The sequence below is a fragment of the Phoca vitulina genome, unplaced genomic scaffold, assembly GCF_004348235.1.
Source record: "Phoca vitulina isolate PV1807 unplaced genomic scaffold, GSC_HSeal_1.0 scaffold36, whole genome shotgun sequence".
NCBI lineage: Eukaryota > Metazoa > Chordata > Mammalia > Carnivora > Phocidae > Phoca > Phoca vitulina.
In genome coordinates, this window is record NW_022589739.1 from 10,797,585 (window position 1) to 10,817,202 (window position 19,618).

Sequence of the window (19,618 nt, forward strand, 5' to 3'; positions counted from 1 at the left end):
ACATTCCCTCCCACAGAACCTGGTCCATTGTCAATAGTTACAGAACACTCAAACCACAATTTGTGAACAGAAATTTAACATATAACTACACCCAAATTGTCCTGCCCTGAGAGATGTTTTATTCTAATTGATCACCATAGAACTCTAATGACTTTAAACCTCTTTTCACTGCACTTTTAAAAGGACCATCTCTGATCCCCCACACATACCTTTCCATGATGTGATTCACATCCTAGGGAAAAAAGGGAAGACGTGAGTCAAGAGGTAATAGACCATTCTCATTTACAAAGCTTCATCACATCCTCACCAACCCCATGGTAGGAGTAAAGATGGTCTCAATGTGAGAGCAAATAAGTAAAAATAAGATCCAGGCTAATCATTCCAGAAGACATGTGAGGTTGTCAGATGTCCTAAAAGGTAGAAACAGCTTTGAGCCTTGTAGAATTATAGCATGAAGCTTCTAGTATCTGGAAATGAGACATATTTATGAGGAAAACAAGAGTCCCATAATTTCTTCCTAAATGCATGAGAAAGTTTGAATAATGCAATGGTTCTTTCATTTATTCAATAGAAACATAAAGTGATATGCCATTATTTGCCAAACCTCAGGACAGGCTTTGGAGAATCAAAGATGAGTAAATAACCATATTATCCCTCAAGAAGTTTACATGGCTTTGCAGAGGACACAAGCAAATATATTAAGTTAGGTGTTTTTCAAATCTCTCCTCATTTTACACACTACCTATAATTGACCTTATCCACTCTCTTAAATTCAACACACACATATATGCACTTGATTTCCAACTCTTTGTTTTTACTCAGTTTTGTCTCTTAGATGCACGTTAACATATTCAGTAGTAAAGAAGCCACAGGAACTAGTGGGTTAAAATGTTTAATATGTAACTTACCATTCACCAACCAAATCGTCTCCTCTCTTATACTCCATTGTTCATAATGTTACAAATATTCACTCAGCCACTGTCCTAAAACTACAATTTTTACCTGCACTTCAGGTTCTACTGAGCAATTTAATCCACATTCTTTTTTTTGTTATTGTTTTTATTTTTTTAAGTTTTTATTTAAAATTCCAGTTAGTTAACATACAGTATACTATTAGTTCAGTTTAGTCCATATTCTTAACAGTTTTTAGCCATCTGATTTTCTTTATCATCACAGGTATTGTTTTGGTTGTTTGAACAAACATCTACCAATATATTTGGTTTCCTTTACCTCAGCCTTCTTTCATGTCACCAAAAATTAGGCCAACAGGTGGGTCAACAAGGGCCAAAAAAAAAAGGTTTTGCTCTCTGTATTAGAACTTTTATGTTGTATATGACAAAAAGCAAAACCAAGTAGAGAAAAGGATTTGGGGGAGCAATTATAACTTTAATCAAAGCTGAATTTTGAAGCTCAAACCCTATCATCAGGATCTGGTCTATGTCTTCCAAATTCTATTTATTCCCTCTATATTGAATTTACTCTCAGTTCATGAAGGAAACATGAATCTCCTGATATAACTCCAGAAGAAAAGAGAACTTCTCTTCCCAGTTAAAAACAACACCAACAACACCAACAACAACACCAACAACAAAACACAACCAGAAAACAAAAACCAAAAAATTCTTATGTCTGCGTGTCATTGCTCTGCATTGGATCAGGTGCTCATATTAAAGATCCCTGTGTTGGAGCTGGAAGGAAATGAAGCAGTGTTGGAGGCAAGTTTCTATATCTTACTGGAATTAACTTAGTATTAATCTGAAGTAGGCCATGATAGGGTAAGATGCATACTCTAATCACTAGAACAACCACTAGGGGGAAAAAAATTAAAAAACAAACAACAACAACAACAAAAGAAACCCACAGAAATAGGAAAACTTAACATTTTATGCTAGAAATATTTCTTTAACTCAAACAAAGCTAGTTAAGGAGAAAGGACAATGAAAACTACAGGCGACATATGGAAAAAAAACCAGTAATATGATAAATGTAAATACAGCTACATCAACATTAGCATAAAATGTTACTGTCTTTAACACCTCCATTAAAAGGCAATGATCGTTGGACTGGATAAAAAGCAAGATTCAAGTACTGCTATCAACAAGAGACATATTTTGGATACAAAGACACAAATATGGCAAAAGTAAAAAGATAGAAAAATATATACCCTGCAAGCAGTAATCATAAAATAGCTCGTGTCTATATTAATATTAGACAAAATAGACTTTCAGACCATAAATATTATGAGAGAATGAGAGAGAAATTTCAGAATGATAAAAAGTTCAGTACATCAAGAAGGGATATAACAATTACAAATGTAAATGTACCCAAGAGCAGAGTTTCAAAATACACAAACCAAAATTGAAAGGATTAAAAAGAAAAATAGACAATTCAGTAGTTGTAGATTTCGACAGCTCACTCTAAATAATTGATAGAATAGCGTGTATATCACCAAAAATACAGAAGACATGGATGATACTATTAACCAACTTGACCTAACAGGTATCTATAGACTATTTTATCTAATAAATGCAGAATACACATTCTTCTCAAATTCACACAGAAAAATTTTCTGGACATACAATATTTTAGTCCATAAAACAAGTATCAATACATTTAAATAGTGAAATAATAAAATATGTGTTTTCTGATTACAAAGAAATTATATTTGAAAACCACAGCAGAAAAAAAGTAAGAAATCAAATATTGTTAAATTAAACTGCATACTTTCTAGGTATTTACCCAAAGAATACACAAATATAATTCAAAGGGATACAAGCACCCCAGTGTTTCCAGCAGCATTATCTACAATGGCCAAATTATGGAAACAGCACAAGTGTCCATCAACCGATTACTGATAAATAAAACATGGTGTATATATATTATATAATAATTTATTTATGTCTTTATATATATAAAGAATATGTCATATATATGTGTGTGGGGTGTAGATAGATGATACATAGATAGATAGATAGATAGATAGATAGATAGATAGATAGATGATAGATAGATAGATAGATACTATGGAATATTACTCAGCCATAAAAAAGAATGAAATCTTGCCATTTGCAACAACACGGTTTGAGCTATAGAGTATTACACCAAGTGAAATAAGTCAGTCAGAGAAAGACAAATACCATATGATTTCACTCATATGTAGAATTTAAGAAATACAACAAATGAGCAAAGGGAAAAGAGAGAGCGCGAGACAAACCAAGAAAAAGACACTTAACTATAGAGAACAAACTGATAGTTATCAGAGAGGAAGTGGGTGGGGGGGATATGTGAAACAGGTGATGGGGATTAAGGAGGGCACTTGTGATGAGCACCAGGTGATGTATGGAAGTGCTGAATCACTATATTGTACACCTGACACTGATATTACACTGTAGGTTAACTGGAATTTAAATAAATAAATAAATAAATAGCACACTTTCAAATATCCCAAGGGTTAACGAAAAAATTCACAAAAGAAATTAGAAAATAAGTAGAACTAATGAAAACAACAACTAAAGAATCAAAATATGTGGAATAATATGTTGGCTAATTGAACATAATAATTAAATAAATAAATATAATAAATATATGGAATATACCTAAATCATTGCATTTATATCATTAAATACTATATCAGAAATGATGGTCTCAAATAAGTAATCAAAGTTTTCACTTTAAGAAACTAGAAAAAGGGGCGTCTTGGTGGCTCAGTCGTTAAGCGTCTGCCTTCGGCTCAGGTCATGATCCCAGAGTCTTGGGATCGAGTCCCACATTGGGCTCCCTGCTTGGCGGGAAGCCTGCTTCTCCCTCTTCCACTCCCCCTGCTTGTGTTCCTGCTCTCACTATCTCTTTCTCTGTCAAATAAATAAATAAAATATTTTTAAAAAATTTAAAAAAAGAAACTAGAAAAGAATGGCAAACTAAACTCAATACACACACATGTGTTCATGTATGCACACATGCACACACTTGTGTGCATGTGTGTACACACTCATGTTCATGTGTGCATACACATTAGTGTTCATGTATGTACACACATTTGTGTCCATGCATGCACACACGCTCATGTTCATGCGTGCATATACACATACACAAAGGAAACAATAAAGAGGAGACGAGACACAAATGACACAGAAATGTTAAAAAAAGCGGGGCGCCTGGGTGGCTCAGTTTGTTAAGTGGCAGCCTTGGCTCAGGTGGTGATCTCAGGGTTCTGGGATTGAACTGCTGTTGGTCTCCCTGCTCAGTGGGGAGTCTGTTTCTCCCTCTCCCTCTGCCCTCACCCCTGCTCATGCTCTCTCTCTCTCCCTCTCGAATAAATAAACCTTTAAGAAAAAAAATGGTTAAAAAAGTAAATGAAATAATAAAGTTTGTTCTTGAAGAAAATCAATAAAATTGACCAAAGACAACTAAACTGTCCAAGAAAAAAAAAGAGAAAAAGCACACCACCAAAATCAGGAATAAAAGAGGAGACATTACTGTGTGTGCTGTAGAAACCAGAGGGATTATAAGGGATTATTATGACTACCTTTATGTCTACAAATCAGGCAACTTTAAAGTGGACAAATCCCTACAATGACATTTATTATCAAAATATGACTTAAGAATGGTAAAAAATGTAAGCAAACCTAGTACATATTTTTAAATATTATTTTAAGCCTTTTGAAAAAGAAAAGCCCAGAATGAGATGGCTTCACTGGTGAATTCTATCGAATATTTAAAGAATAAATAATACTAGTCCTTCACAATTTGTTTTTTGTTTATGTTTTTCAGGAAATAGAGAAAGAGGGAGAAAAATCTTAGTTTATTCTATGAGGGGAAAAAAAGTCTTAGAATGTGACGTTCATTTGTCTGTGACCAAGCTGAATCATGAAGAGGTACCTGAGAAGTCCTTAGCACTAGATCACTGATCACAGAGCCCTCTAGACTCTCACTGGATACAGTACAAATTCTGCCACCATCAGATTTCTGCACTGCACTTGATAAATAAATATGAAATTGTCCCTTGTTATTTATTCCTATAATCTCTGACACACATACAAGAAAGGGGATACTGCAAGGCCAAAGGAACCTTAGTGTCACCACCAGGAAGAGCAAAGCAACGTGGGAGAGAAGGAAACTCGGTCTTCATTTTTGTCAAATCTCAGATGCTGGGGCTTCTTCCTGAGTTACCTGCAGCATGTCTACTGTCGACCCCTGCAGCCGATGCTCCAGTTCTGAGACCAGGTCTCTCACCAGCTGGCTCTGCTGGACCAGCTCATCCTCCGTTGCAGCCAGGGTGTCAAGAATAGCTTTCTCCTCGCTCTCCAGCTTCTGCACCATCCTCAACTCCTCATTCTCCAGGATACTCTTGAGTTTTTTAAACTGTGCTTGGACACCCCTTTTTTCGTTTTGCATTTGATTCTTCAGAAATGAGAAAGAGAGGTACTCAGGCTATCGGCAGAAACTGGGAGTCAGAAAGAGAACTATTTTCTTTGGAAAGTTCTCACTGGGAAATGACAGAGAAGCAAGGGAGCAATTCTTGGGGAAACCGACTCTTCCTATTATTTTTTTGTCCGTCACATTCCAAAATGATGGCCTCAGGTTTGCATTATTGAGGCCAACCTTGAGCCCAAATAGGATCCTTGGGTGTGGATCTATTTTCACGCAGCTGTCCAGGACAACCAAGACTCCTTGCTTTACTGCTGACCCCTATCCCATCACCCTTGGCTGAAAGTTGAACAGTGAAGACAAAACCATAAGTCATTGCTAAGTGTCTTCCCCAAGGAGGGTCAAAGACTCAAAATCACAACAGGAATGTAACACAGAATTCACTAGCCATCTTCTATGTGAATACCTCCCCCTAAACATCTGTGTTCATTTATAACATGCTCACTTTTCAGCCCCCACTTTATCAGGGAAAGGATAAAGAAGAGGACTAACCAAAATACTTTTGGACATATCAACTATCAGGGAACAAAAAGGAAGGGAGCTCCTTGTCACTAACACCCAAGGTCCTGTCTATATTTTTGTCTAACTCTCTCAGAAAGTATCTCCTCCTACCTTCCAGGAAGTTCTCTCTTCTCTGAGGGTAGCTTCCAACATCTTCGCTTCCTGCTGCTCCTCCCTCAGCTTCTGCAGAGCTGTCTGGAGCTTCTCCTATGAGAGAGGAGTCACACCAGAGTAAAACTGTCAGATTTCCCAGCATCAGCATAGAAGATAAATGGGGAAAATATCAGGCCAATCTCCAAAGGGACTAGAGTTTACAGAATCAGTGAGAATAGCAATTAGAATCTATGACTTGGAAGAAAACTTGACGTGGTGAATGTGTTCTTTAAGACCCAGTGATGAGCAACAACTAATGAATTGTTGAACACTACATCAAAAACTAATGATGTATTATATGTTGGCTAACTAAACATAATAATAAAAAAAATCTTTTCAGCATCTACAGAAATAATCACTTTTTAAATATATAAATGTATCAATTATATTAACAAAATTGCATTCTATTCAGAAAACTATATTGAGAGATTTCCCAGTACTTAATTATACTTGCATTTAAAAAATAAACCAAAAATTAATCAAGAAAAAAAAGACCCAGGTGATAGACATCACCATCCCTTCATCAAAAAGAGGACTGATTCTCTTTGTACTATTAGAACAAACCAAACCCTGCAGCAAGGAAAGAACTTACATCTCCATCTGCCCTCCTGTTCAGCAGGGTGATGAGGACCTCTCTTGAGCACTAAATCTCCACCCATCTAGCACAAGGCATTAAAGTATCTACTTCTGACTAAATCTGTACTATAGGTTTATCCTTTCATAATTTAATGGAATGCACAAAAATGTCCTTCAGGCAAAAATTTTTTTTTAAAATGTTCTTCAGGCCTTGGAAGGTGAGAATAGAAAGAAAAGACATCACAGGCCTCAGGCCTATGATGACAAGGTAATTAAAGTTGAGTACATACACCACACACAAAAATAGACTCAAAATGGATGAAAGAACTAAATGTGAGACAGGAGTCCATCAAAATCCTAGAGGAGAACACAGGCAGCAACCTCTTCGACCTCAGCTGCAGAAACTTTTTCCTAGAAACATCGCAAAGGCAAGGGAAGCAAGGGCAAAAATGAACCATTGGGACTTCATCAAGGTAAAAAGCTTTTGCACAGCAAAGGAAACAGTCCACAAAACCAAAAGACAACCGACAGAATGGGAGAAGATATTTGCAAATGACATATCAGATAAAGGGCTAGTATCCAAAATCTATAAAGAACTTATGAAACTCAACACCCAAAGAACAAATGATCCAATCAAGAAATGGGCAGAAGACATGAACAGACATTTTTTCCAAAGAAGACATCCAAATGGCCAACAGACACATGAAAAAGTGCTCAACATCACTCAGCATCAGGGAAATCCAAATCAAAACCACATCGAGATACCACCTCACACCAGTCAGAATGGCTAAAATTAATAAGTCAGGAAACGACAGATGTTGGCAGGGACGCGGAGAAAGGGGAACCCTCCTACACTGTTGGTGGGAATGCAAGCTGGTGCAGCCACTCTGGAAAACAGTATGGAGGTTCCTCAAAAAGTTGAAAATAGAGCTACCATACGATCCAGCAATTGCACTACTGGGTATTTACCCCAAAGATCCAAAGGGGTACGTGCACCCCAATGTTTATAGCAGCAATGTCCACAATAGCCAAACTATGGAAAGAGCCAAGATGTCCGTTGACAGATGAATGGATAAAGAAGAGGTGGTTTATATATACAATGGAATATTACGCAGCCATCAAAAGGAATGAAATCTTGCCATTTGCAATGACGTGGATGGAACTGGAGGGTATTATGCTGAGCGAAATAAGTCAATCAGAGAAAGACATGTATCATATGACCTCACTGATAGGAGGAATTCTTAATCTCAGGAAACAAACTGAGGGTTGCTGGAGTGGTGGGGGTGGGAGGGATGGGGTGGCTGGGTGATAGACATTGGGGAGGGTATGTGCTATGGTAAGTGCTGTGAATTGTGTAAGACTGCTGAATCACAGACCTGTACCTCTGAAACAAATAATACATTACAGGGGGTGCCTGGGTGGCTCAGTGTTTAAGTATCTGCCTTCGGCACAGGTCATGATCCCGGAGTCCTGGGATAGAGCCCCACATTGGGCTCCCTGCTCAGCGGGAAGCCTGCTTCTCCCTCCCCCACTCCCCCTGCTCATGTTCCCTCTCTCACTGTCTCTCTCTCTGTCAAATAAATTAAAAAAAAAAAAAATCTTAAAAAAAAGGTGTTGAGTGAATAAATAAATGAGCCAAGAGCCAACCTTTATGCCAAATGCCAGGCATTCACTAGTGCCTGGTATGTACTTATTGGGACGCCTGGGTGGCTCAGTTGGTTACACGTCTGCCTTTGGCTCGAATCATGGTCCCAGGGTCCTGGGATCGAGTTCTGCATCAGGCTCCTTGCTCAGTGGTGAGCCTGCTTCTCCCTCTGCCTGCTGCTTCCCCTGCTTGTGCTCTCTCTCTCTGACAAATAAATAAACAAAATCTTTTTAAACAAATATTACATTACATGCTAAAAAAAAAAAAGATAGTAGGAAGGGAAAAATGAAGGGGGGGAAATCAGAGGGGGAGACGAACCATGAGAGATGATGGACTCTGAGAAACAAACTGAGGGTTCTAGAGGGGAGGGGGGTGGGGGGATGGGTTAGCCTGGCGATGGGTATTAAAGAGGGCACGTACTGCATGGAGCACTGGGTGTTATATGTAAACAATGAATCATGGAACACTACATCAAAAACTAATGATGTATGGTGATTAACATAACGTAATAAAATTAAATTAAAAAAAATAAAAAATAAAGTTGAGTGCAAAGTGGTGATTTCTCATCAAGTTCTATTTTCTGCCCTGTGTTCCCTCCATCCTGGTCTCTTACCTGGTACTCCTGGACAGCCTCCTCCATGGGGACTGTTTGGTGACCACGGTGCTCCTTAGACCGCTCGCAAACCCAGCAAATGACCCTCCCATCCTTCTTACAGAAGAGCAAAAGCTTTTCTTCATGGCGCTCACAGAGATTTCTCTTCTGCTCCTCTTCAGAGCTCACCTTGACCTCTTGGAGCCTCTCCACTATGTTGGCCACATGCCAGTTAGGCCGCAGTTCCCCAGAGCAGAAAGCCATTTGGCACACAGGGCAATTGCTGCTCTTCCCTCCTTGGCTTGTCACAGACTCCTTGTTCTCTGCAGCGATGCAGGCTTTGCAGAAGCTGTGGCCACAGTCCAGGCTCAGGGGTTCCTTCAGGAGGTCCAGGCAGATGGGGCAGGTCACCTCCTCCTCTATGTTTGTAAGGAGTTTAAAAGCCATAACAGCTGCTCCTTTGCTCCTATCTGTCCTGACCTCAGTGGCTCCTCTTGTTCACCGATCCCTGTATGATTGGCAAGGTTAAAAGGGGGCAGAGTTGGAAAGAGTAAAATTATAATAATTGTGTAGAAATCAAGGACAAGCCCAAATCATAATATTGAAGGACAAGAAAGAAAAGGTGGAGAAGGTAGGAGTAGGGGACCCCGTTTCAATGGGTCCCTTGAATTTAGCTGGATATCTATGAAGCCATTCTGAACACCCACAAAAATCAGCCTCACATGTTAAGAATATATATCGGGATCTCTACAAGCAGAAAAGCACTGCCTATCTCAAGGTAGGAAGGGCAGTCATGAATCTGTGGGGTGATATCCGAAGATAAACAGAAGGGGGCGGGAGCCACCATAAGCTGGCTCCTGCAAAGTGCTGTAACACCAGAGTGCCAAAGTGTCCTGTGTTGGGGACCCAGCAAAAACCCGCAGAGCAGTAGCGGCTGCGAAAGGGCTTTAGAGCAGCGCTCAGACATGACCCAGGAGCTGAGGGTGTGGATGCAGCCCAGAGCCGCTTGAGGTTTTAGAAGCACAAAGGGCAGGGACAAGCCCAGGCCCCTGGGATGACCTCTGAGAGAGTCACTGTGGGTGTGCACCCTGGGAGGCTGAGGTTTTCAGCATCGCATACAGAAACAGAGACTGTGTCCTGGCGGGTTTAGTGAAGAGAGCAGACTGCAATTTCTCTGCTCTGGGCCAGAGGTTTGGGTGCGGCCATTTGTGCTCTGACCCTCTGAAGAGGTGCAGAAAGCCGCCAGAGAACAGAAACTCAAAAAACCGGTTTCCAATGAGCCCATCCCCCTGACAGCGGGCAAGGCAACTCCACCCAAGCAGGGTCGCCTGAGAAACAGTGTGGCAGGCCCCTCCCCTGGAAGACAGGCTGGAAGAACAAAAGGGCGACAACCCACGGACCCCATAAGACTGTACAATCTCAACACCAGGGGAAAATAGTATATTGAGCTCCAGGCATTGCCTCATGGCTTGTTTATTTTTCAGATACAACGCTCTTTTTCTTGTTATTCTTTCTCTTATGTTTCTTCTGTTTTTTCTTTTTACCTTTTTCTCATTTCAACTAGATGTTTAATATACAAACTTATATTTCATAGTAGCTTTTTAACTTGTACTTTTTACACCTATATTTTTTTATAGATACATTCTTCATTGTAGTCCTTTTTTCCCTATTCAATATTACCTTTTTACATATACAAGTTTTACTTTCCCTGTAATTTTGGGAAGTAGTGTCTTCTAACAAACAGACCAAAATACACCCAAGAACAACTGAAACACCCTACTTTGTCCACACTGAGAGATTATAGCCCCCCTTCCCCTTACCCCAATTTTTTAAATTTTTATTTATTTTTATTTTTTAATTTTATAAATTTTATTCTTGCATTTCATTTTGACTTTGTTTTTTTGGTGGTGGCTTCCGACTGCTCTGAATTTTCCTACAGCACGTCTTGCTTGGTCATGGTTGATATTTTGGACTCTGTACATGCCCTCAACCATCCCTCAACAGAATAACTAGGAGGAGGAACTCCCAGCAAAGAAAAGAACCAGAGACAATGTCCTCTGCTACATTATCTAATGGAAATAAGCAAGATGTTAAAGATAGACTTCAGGGTAGCAATCATGAAGTCAATAGCTAAGCTTGAAAAAAGCATTAGTGACAATATAGAATCTCTAAGTGCAGAAATGAGATCTAATCAGGCCGCACTTAAAAATGCTATGAATGAGATGCAGTTTAACTCATTCTCTAACAACCAGGGTAAATGAGGCAGAAGAACGAGTTAGTGATCTAGAAGATAAGCTGATAGAAAGGAAGGAAGCTGAGGAGGATAGGGATAGGCAGCTGGAAGCCCATGAGAACAGACTTAGAGAGATCAATGATGCCATGAAATGTCCCAATGTCAGAATTATTGGGATCCCTGAGGGGGTGAAGAGAGAGAGAGAACTAGAAGGTATATCTGAGCAAATCATAGTTGAGAACTTTCCTAATCTGGGGAAGGAAACAAGCATTTGTGTCCAAGAGGCAGAGAGGACCCCTCCCAAGATCAATGAGAAAAGACCGACACCCTGACATATAATAGTACAATTCACAAATCTTAGATCCAAGGAAACAATCTTGAAACTGGCTAGGGGGAAGAGATTCCTTACATACAGAGGGAGGAACATCAGAATAACATCAGACCTATCCACAGAGACCTGGCAAGCCAGAAAGGGCTGGCAAAACATATTCAGGGTACTAAATGAGAAGAACATGAAGCCAAGAATACTTTATCTAGCAAGGCTGTCATTTAGAATGGATGGAGAGATGCAGAGCTTCCAAGACCGGCAGAAACTGAAAGAATATGTGACCACCAAGCCGGCCCTGCAAGAAATATTAAGGGGGTGTTCTATAAAAGAAGAAAGACCCCAAGAGTAATAGACCAGAAATTTACAGAGACAATCTATAGAAACAAGGACTTCACAGGCAATGTTATAACAATAAAACCATATTTTTCAATAATCACTCTCAATGTGAATGACCTAAATGCTCCCATGAAAGGCACAGGGTTGCAGATTGGATAAAAAGACATGACCATCCATATGCTGTCTACAAGAGACTCATTTTGAATCTAAAGATACAACCAGACTGAAAGTGAGGGGATGGAGAACCATTTTTCATGCCAACGGACCTCATAAGAAAGCTGGGGTAGCAATTCTTGTATCAGACATATTAGATTTTAAGGTAGACACTGTAGTAAGAGATACAGAAGGACACTATATCATTCTTAAAGGGTCTACTAAACAAGAAGATCTAACAATTGTAAATATCTATGCCCCCAACATGGGAGCAGCCAACTACATAAACCAACTATTAACCAAAATAAAGAAACATATTGATAATAATGCTTTAATAGTAGGAGACCTCAACACTCCACTCTCATCAATAGACAGATCACCTAAGCAGAAGATCAATAAAGAAACACAAGCTTTGAATGACACACTGGACCAGATGGACTTCATAGATATATACAGAACATTCCACCCTAAAAGAACAGAATACTCATTCTTCTTGAACACACATGGAACTTTCTCCAGAAAAGACCACATACTGGGTCACAAATCAGGTCTCAACTGGTACCAAAAGATTGAAATTATCCGCTGCATGTTATCAGACCACAGTGCTTTGAAACTAGAACTCAATCACAAGAAAAAACTTGGAAAGAATTCAAACACTTGGAAGCTAAAGAGCATCCTGCTAAAGAATGATTAGGTCAACCAGGAAATTAAAGAAGAACTTAAACAATTCATGGAAACCAATGAGAATGAAAACACATCGGTCCAAAACCTATGGGATACTGCAAAGGCGGTCCTAAGGGGGAAATACATAGCCATCCGAGCCTCTCTCATAAAATTAGAAAAATCCCAAATGCACAAGTTAATCTTACACTTAAAGGAAATGGAGAAAGAACAGCAAATAAAACCTAAACCAAGTAGGAGAAGAGAAATAATAAAGATTAGAGCAGAGATAAATGAAATAGAAACCAGAAAAACAGTAGAACAGATCAATGAAACTAGAAGCTGGTTCTTTGAAATAATTAACAAGATCAATAAACCTCTGACCAGACTTATCAAAAGAAAAGAGAAAGGACCCAAATTAGTAAAATCATGAATGAAAGGGGAGAAATCACGACTAACACCAAGAAAATAAAAACAATTATTAGAAATAATTACCAGCAACTATAGGCCAACAAATTAAGCAACCTGGAAGAAATGGATGCCTTCCTGGAAACCTATAAACTACCAAGACTGAAGCAGGAAAAATTTGACAATCTGAATTGACCAATAACCAGTAACGAAATTGAAGCAGTGATCTAAAACCTCCCAAAAAACAAGAGTCCAGGGCCAGATGGATTCCCAGGGGAGTTCTACCAAACATTTAAAGAAGAAATCATACCTATTCTACTAAAGCTGTTTCAAAAAATAGAAACAGAAAGAAAGCTTCCAGACTCATTCTATGAGGCCAGCATTATCCTGATCCCAAAACCAGACAAAGATCACATCAAAAAGGAGAATTATAGACCAATATCCCTGATAAACATGGATGCCAAAATACTCAACAAGATCTTAGCCATAAGATCCAACAGTACATTAAAAGAATTATTCACCATGACCAAGTGGGATTCATTCCTGGGATGCAAGGGTGGTTCAACATTTGCAAATCAATCAACACGATAGAGCACATTAATAAAAGAAAAGATAAGAACCATATGATCCTCTCAATTGATGCAGAAAAAGCATTTGATAAAATACAGCACCCTTTCCTGCTTCAAAGTGTAGGGATAGAGGGAACATTCCTCAATATCATAAAAATCATCTATGAAAAGCCCACAGCGAATATCATGATCAATGGGGAAAATCTGAGAGCTTTTTCCCTTAAGGTCAGGAACTTGACAGGGATGCCCACTTTCACCATTATTTTTCAACATAGTACTAGAAGTCCTAGCCTCAGCAATCAGACAACAAAAAGAAATAAAAGACATTCAAACTGGCAAAGAAGAAGTCAAACTCTCTCTTCGCAGATGACATGGTACTTTATGTGGAAAATCCAAAAGACTTCCCCCCCCAAATTACTAGAACTCATACAGCAATTCAGAAATGTGGCAAGATACAAAATCAATGCACAGAATACAGTTGCTTTTCTATACACTAACAATGTAACTGTAGAAAGAGAAGTTAAGGAATTTATTGCATTTACAATAGCACCAAAAACCATAAGATACTTTGGAATAAACCTAACCAAAGAGGTAAAGGATCTATACTCTAGGAACTACAGAACACTTATGAAGGAAACTGAGGAAGACACAAAGAGATGGAAAGACATTCCCTGCTCATGGATCGGAAGAATAAACATTGTGAAAATGTCTATGCTGCCCATAGCAATCTATACTTTCAATGCCATCCCGATCAAAATACCAATATCATTTTTCAAAGAGCTGGAACAAACAATCCTAATATTTGTATGGAACCAGAAAAGACCCCGAATTGCCAAGGGAAAGTTGAAAAAGAAAAACAAAGCTGGGAGCATCACACTGACTGACTTCAAGCTATATTACAAAGCTGTGATCACCAAGACAGCATGGTACTGGCACAAAAACAGACATATAGACCAATGGAACAGAATAGAGACTCTAGAAATGGACCCTCAATTCTATGGTCAACTAATTTTTGACAAATCAGGAAAAAATATCCAGTGGAAAAAGACAGTCTCTTCAATAAATGGTGCTGGGAAAATTGGACAGCTACATACAGAAGAATGAAACTGGACCATTCTCTTACACCATACACAAAGATAAACTCAAAATGGATGAATGACTTCAATGCGAGACAGGAATCCATCAAAATCCTAGAAGAGAACATAGGCAGTGATCTCTTTGACATTGGCCACAGCAACTTCTTTCAAGACACATCCCCAAAGGCAAGGGAAACAAAAGCAAAAATGAACTTTTGGGACTTCATCAAGATAAAAAGCTTCTGCACAGCAAAGGAAACAGTCAACAAAACAAAGAGGCAACACACAGAATGGGAGAAGATATTTGCAAATGACATTACAGATAAAGGGGTGGTATCCAAGATCTATAAACTTTTCAAACTCAACACTCAAAAACAAATAATCAAGTCAAAAAATGGGCAGAAGACATGAACAGACACTTCTCCAAAGAAGACATACAAATGGCTAACAGACACATGAAAAAATGTTCATCATCATTAGCCATCAGGGAAATTCAAATCAAAACCACATTGAGATACCACCTTACACCAGTTAGAATGGCAAAAATTGACAGGGCAAGAAACAACAAATGTTGGAGAGGTTGTGGAGAAAGGGGAACCCTCTTACACTGTTGGTGGGAATGCAAGCTGATACAGCCACTCTGGAAAACAGTGTGGGGGTGCCTCAAGATGTTAAAAATAGAGCTACCCTATGACCCAGCAATTGCACTACTAGATATTTACCCCAAAGATACAGATGTAGTGAAAAGAAGGGCCATATGCACCCCAATGTTCATAGCAGCAATGTCCACAATAGCCAAACTGTGGAAGGAGCTGAGATGCCCTTCAACAGATGAATGGATAAAGAAGATGTGGTCCATATATACAGTGGAATATTACTCAGCCATCAGAAAGGATGAATACCCACCATTTGCACTGACATGGATGGAACTGGAGGGGAATATGCTAAGTGAAATAAATCAAGCAGAAAAAGACAATTATCATATGGTTTCACTCACAAGTAGAACATAAGAAATAGCATGGAGGACCATAGGGGAAGGGACGGAAAACTGAAGGGGGAGAAATCAGAGAGGGAGATGAACCATGAGAGACTCTGGACTCTGGGAAACAAACTGAGGGTTATAGAAGGGAGGGGGGTGGGGGAATGGGGTGACTGGGTGATGGGTATTAAGGAGGGCAGTGGTTGCGATGAGCACTGGGTGTTATATGCAGCTAATGAAACACTGAACACTGTACCAGAAACTACTGAGGTACCATACAGTGGCTAACTGAACATAATAAAAAAAGTTAAATTAAAAAAAAAACAAAAGTTAGAAAAGATACCACATTTGGAAAGTGCTCCCCTTGCTCCTGATCTCTCAGGTGGCCTCTGTTTCTGGGTGGCAGATATGGCCCCGGGAGAGGGATGAGTAAGGTAAGTGATTCGGGCTTGCAGCTGTCACCCCATTAAGCTCCTAAGCACAGACAGACCAAGTTGATGAGAATTTACATAGAGTCATGCAGAAATGCTACATTGTTACGGGATGCGCATTAAAATGTTAGGATTCAAAGATCCCTCTGCCTTTGCTCTTGCTGTGGAGAGAAGGAACTTTCTACCTCTGAAAAATAGAGGATTCTGGCTTGTCCTCAGCAAGGTGCAATTCAAAATTATAGAATGGGAAGGAGAATCTCCAGGGTAGATTCAGCCTGTAGAAATAATGGTCCCTCCATGAAAGAACAAAGCCTTTCAAGCCTTCAAACCTCCCTTCTTTGGGGACTGCCCCTCCCCCAACCTCCCCAGCCCATATCCCTCCCCCCCTCACTCTCAGCCGGAAGCTTGCAAGCTGGGCATTACCCCCCTCCACCCTTCACAGCAGCTGCCTGAACACACGTTCAACTCACTCCAAAGTTCAGGTCTTCTCCCCACCTCTGCCCTCCGCAAACCACTCCACACACCTTCAGACACCAGGTGAGAAGTCGTGCCTCCTTGGAGAAGAGTGGAGGCAGGCCAGGGAGGGAATGTGGTCAGGATTCTCTCAGCAAACCAGGGGCGATCTCCACCAAGATCCGGAGGTGCTAAGTGAAAATGAAAGTTAAAATCTCTGGTTTGGGCAGGAAAGGAGGAGAGAGGCTGCAGACCAATGGGAGATCCCTAAGAGGTGACAAGGCTTTGTGCGGGGGGCCAGATGAGCCAGTGGTTGCACTCATTCCTTTCCGTTCCACTCCTAGACGCTGCTCTCCTGTCCTTTCAAGGTAATCAGTCCTTTGGAGCACTAGGTTTACCTGAGCAATATAATTTCACACAAATGCGCCTAGCCTTTTTTCCCTACAAATGAGCTGTCATGTGGAAGGAATAAAATTCCTCTTTTACCACAAGGAGGGACCCACACTGAAGGCTGCCCTGAAGCAGCCTTAGGAACATGGTCTCTACTGTTCTGAATCCACTTGCTAGAGTAAGTGAATCTGGCAGGGGTGTATCCTGTTAGGTGTGTGAGAGGGAAGGGCTATGCAAATCTGCAAGTCCCTCAGTGGGACAGTCAGTGGCTCTCACGGAGTGGCAGCACAGTAAGCCTGACCTTCAGAATTTGGGTTCAGTATGGCCAAAATGACACTTCTGCTAAAGATGCTGGGAAGATGAAACTGGATGGTGTCATTTGTTGGGCAATGCTATCTAATGTTATTTAACATATAATCCCTATAATCTTAGCATAATAAAAATGAAGCAGGAAAATCATTGTGAAGATTAATTTTGTGTTATCAACTTGACTGGCCACGAGGTGCCCCCATTAAACATTTCTGGGTCTGGGAGGTAGTTGTTTCTAGATGAGATTAGCATTTGAGTCTGTGGACTCAGTAGATTGCACTCCCCAGTGTTGTCGGGCATCACCTGATTTGTTGAGGGCCTAAGAGAAAAGAGGAATTCATCCCTTTTGTTTCCTGTTTGCCTGCTTGAGCTGGGATATAGGTCCTCTCCTGTCCTTGGACTGGAATTTACACCGTCACCTACCCTGGCTCTGCAGCCTTTGGTCTTGGACTGAATGACACCACCAGCTTTCCTGGGTCTGCACTTTGCAGGTGCCAGATCCTGGAACTTCTCAGCCCCCATAATCATGTGAGCCAGTTGTTTATAATAAATCCCCTTCGTGTAGGTTCTGTTTCTCTGGAGAACCCTAACAATTCTAAAGTTCTGTGTCAAGTGGCACAGGTGAATTGTGGTAATGACAGTGACAATGAGACAGGTGAAATGTGTGGTTTCTAAGGATACATGCCAAACAGTAACGCAGGAGAGGTAAGGGCACAAGGAGGATGTTGTAGAGGCGATAGTGTTTAAAAAGTCAACTATAATCCCATAAGACCTAGTCAGATAGGAGGGAGTCATAGTTTAAAAAAAAGAGCTTTGAGGGCACCTGGGTGGCTCAGTTGGTTAAGCGACTGCCTTCGGCTCAGGTCATGATCCTGGAGTCCCTGGATCGAGTCCCGCATCGGGCTCCCTGCTCAGCAGGGAGTCTGCTTCTCCCTCTGACCCTCCCCCCTCTCATGTGCTTGCTCTCTCTCATTCTCTCTCTCTCAAATAAATAAATAAAAAATCTTAAAAAAAAAAAAAAAAGAGCTTTGAGTGGGATCTGCCATCTGAGTGAGTCAATCTGGGGTACGGCTGTCTTTCACAGGAAAAGAGGTAGTTAAATAAAGAAGTTCCCCTACTTTAACCCCTATTCTCATAGGTCTTAGGATCTTGTTATCATGCCACTTCTTCTGATGTCTCTTCATATTATTAACAACAAGCATGCATCTCATTTTGTTGTTGTTGTTGCTTGAACCCTGAGATCAAGACCTGAGCTGAAATCAAGAGTAGGATGCTCAACCTACTGAGCCACCCAGGTGCCCCTCATTTTGTTCTATTAAAAGTTGTCAAGATGCCCCTTATGGAAATTCCTCCTACATGCTCTTCTAGCTGTCTCCCAGGTGAGCTCAGTTTCTGGGTGGCAGAAATGGCCCAAGAAGAAGGATGGGCAAGGTTAGTTTTTCTGTTGTTTGTTTGTGAACTGCAGTAGATCCCTGAGTTTGAACTTGCAAATCTTGTAAGACTAGAAAACACCAAAGAAACTGCAAAGCAGAGCAACCATCACCCCATTAAGGCTCTCAAACCTAGGGAGGACAGGGTGCTAGGAATTTCTATGGAGCATCATGCAGAAATCCAACATTATTATACTGAAACATTAAATTGTTAAGCTTCAAAGAACTTTCTGACTTTTCCCTTATTGTCTTCCTCAAAGTATCTTTTTCATCCCTGAGCAGAGCCAGGCCTAGTTCTCTTCTCTACTGCTCTCAGTGCGGAACTGGTCCAGAAGCCTGGGCTGTGGCCCATGGACACTTCATAGGCTCTTTGTCTAGGGCTTTCTTTGCTAGAATTTTTCTGGAAGTTGTTTCTAAAACTAGGGTTACTCCTAGAGGTGAGGACTCGGTCACTATTCCTTGAATTGGAAAATGAAAATGCATGAGTGGAAGGCAAGAGAGAGAAGTGCAGTGGGAAACCTAGTGTTATTACTGATCTTATCAGTGGTAATCACCCCACCTCACACTGCACCCCCAATTGTAAGTTTCATGAAGTCAGGGAGGGACTTTCTCTATTCTGTTGCTTATTGCCTTAAATCTATTAGAAGTTATTGCATATAAGGACTGATAGATAGATATGCAGATATATAACTATAAAAATATTTTTAATTGAATGGAACATCTTGATGGTAAATCATACTTCTAGTCTACCATTCTTGCTGTGAACACAGTTGCTGTCACATCATATAATTCAGTTATTCTTGGGATCCCTGGGTGGCTCAGTCGGTTAAGCATCTGCCTTTGGCTCAGGTCATGATCCCAGGGTCCTGGGATTGAGTCCTGCATTGGGCTCTCTGCTCAGCGGGGAGCCTGCTTTTCCCTCTCCCACTCCCCCTGCCTGTGCTTGCTCTCTTTCTCTCCCTGTAAAGT

General features: G+C 40.4%; 1 protein-coding gene across 2 annotated transcripts; it reads right to left on the bottom strand.

Annotated features, from left to right (window-relative positions):
* Positions 1-16,711, bottom strand: LOC116646389 (tripartite motif-containing protein 34-like). 2 transcript variants are annotated; one of them, XM_032427068.1, is made up of 5 exons: positions 16,592-16,711; positions 8,916-9,402; positions 6,040-6,135; positions 5,170-5,400; positions 1-232 (listed from the first exon to the last, which is right to left on the bottom strand). In XM_032427068.1, the coding sequence occupies exons 2-5, from the start codon at positions 9,339-9,341 to the stop codon at positions 119-121; spliced, it is 867 nt and encodes a 288-aa protein (XP_032282959.1). In that variant the 5' UTR covers positions 9,342-9,402; positions 16,592-16,711; the 3' UTR covers positions 1-118. The 2 variants fall into 2 exon arrangements, with proteins under 2 accessions (XP_032282959.1, XP_032282960.1); XM_032427069.1 differs by lacking the exon at positions 1-232 and adding an exon at positions 3,815-3,851.
* Positions 16,712-19,618: the final 2,907 nt, after the last annotated feature.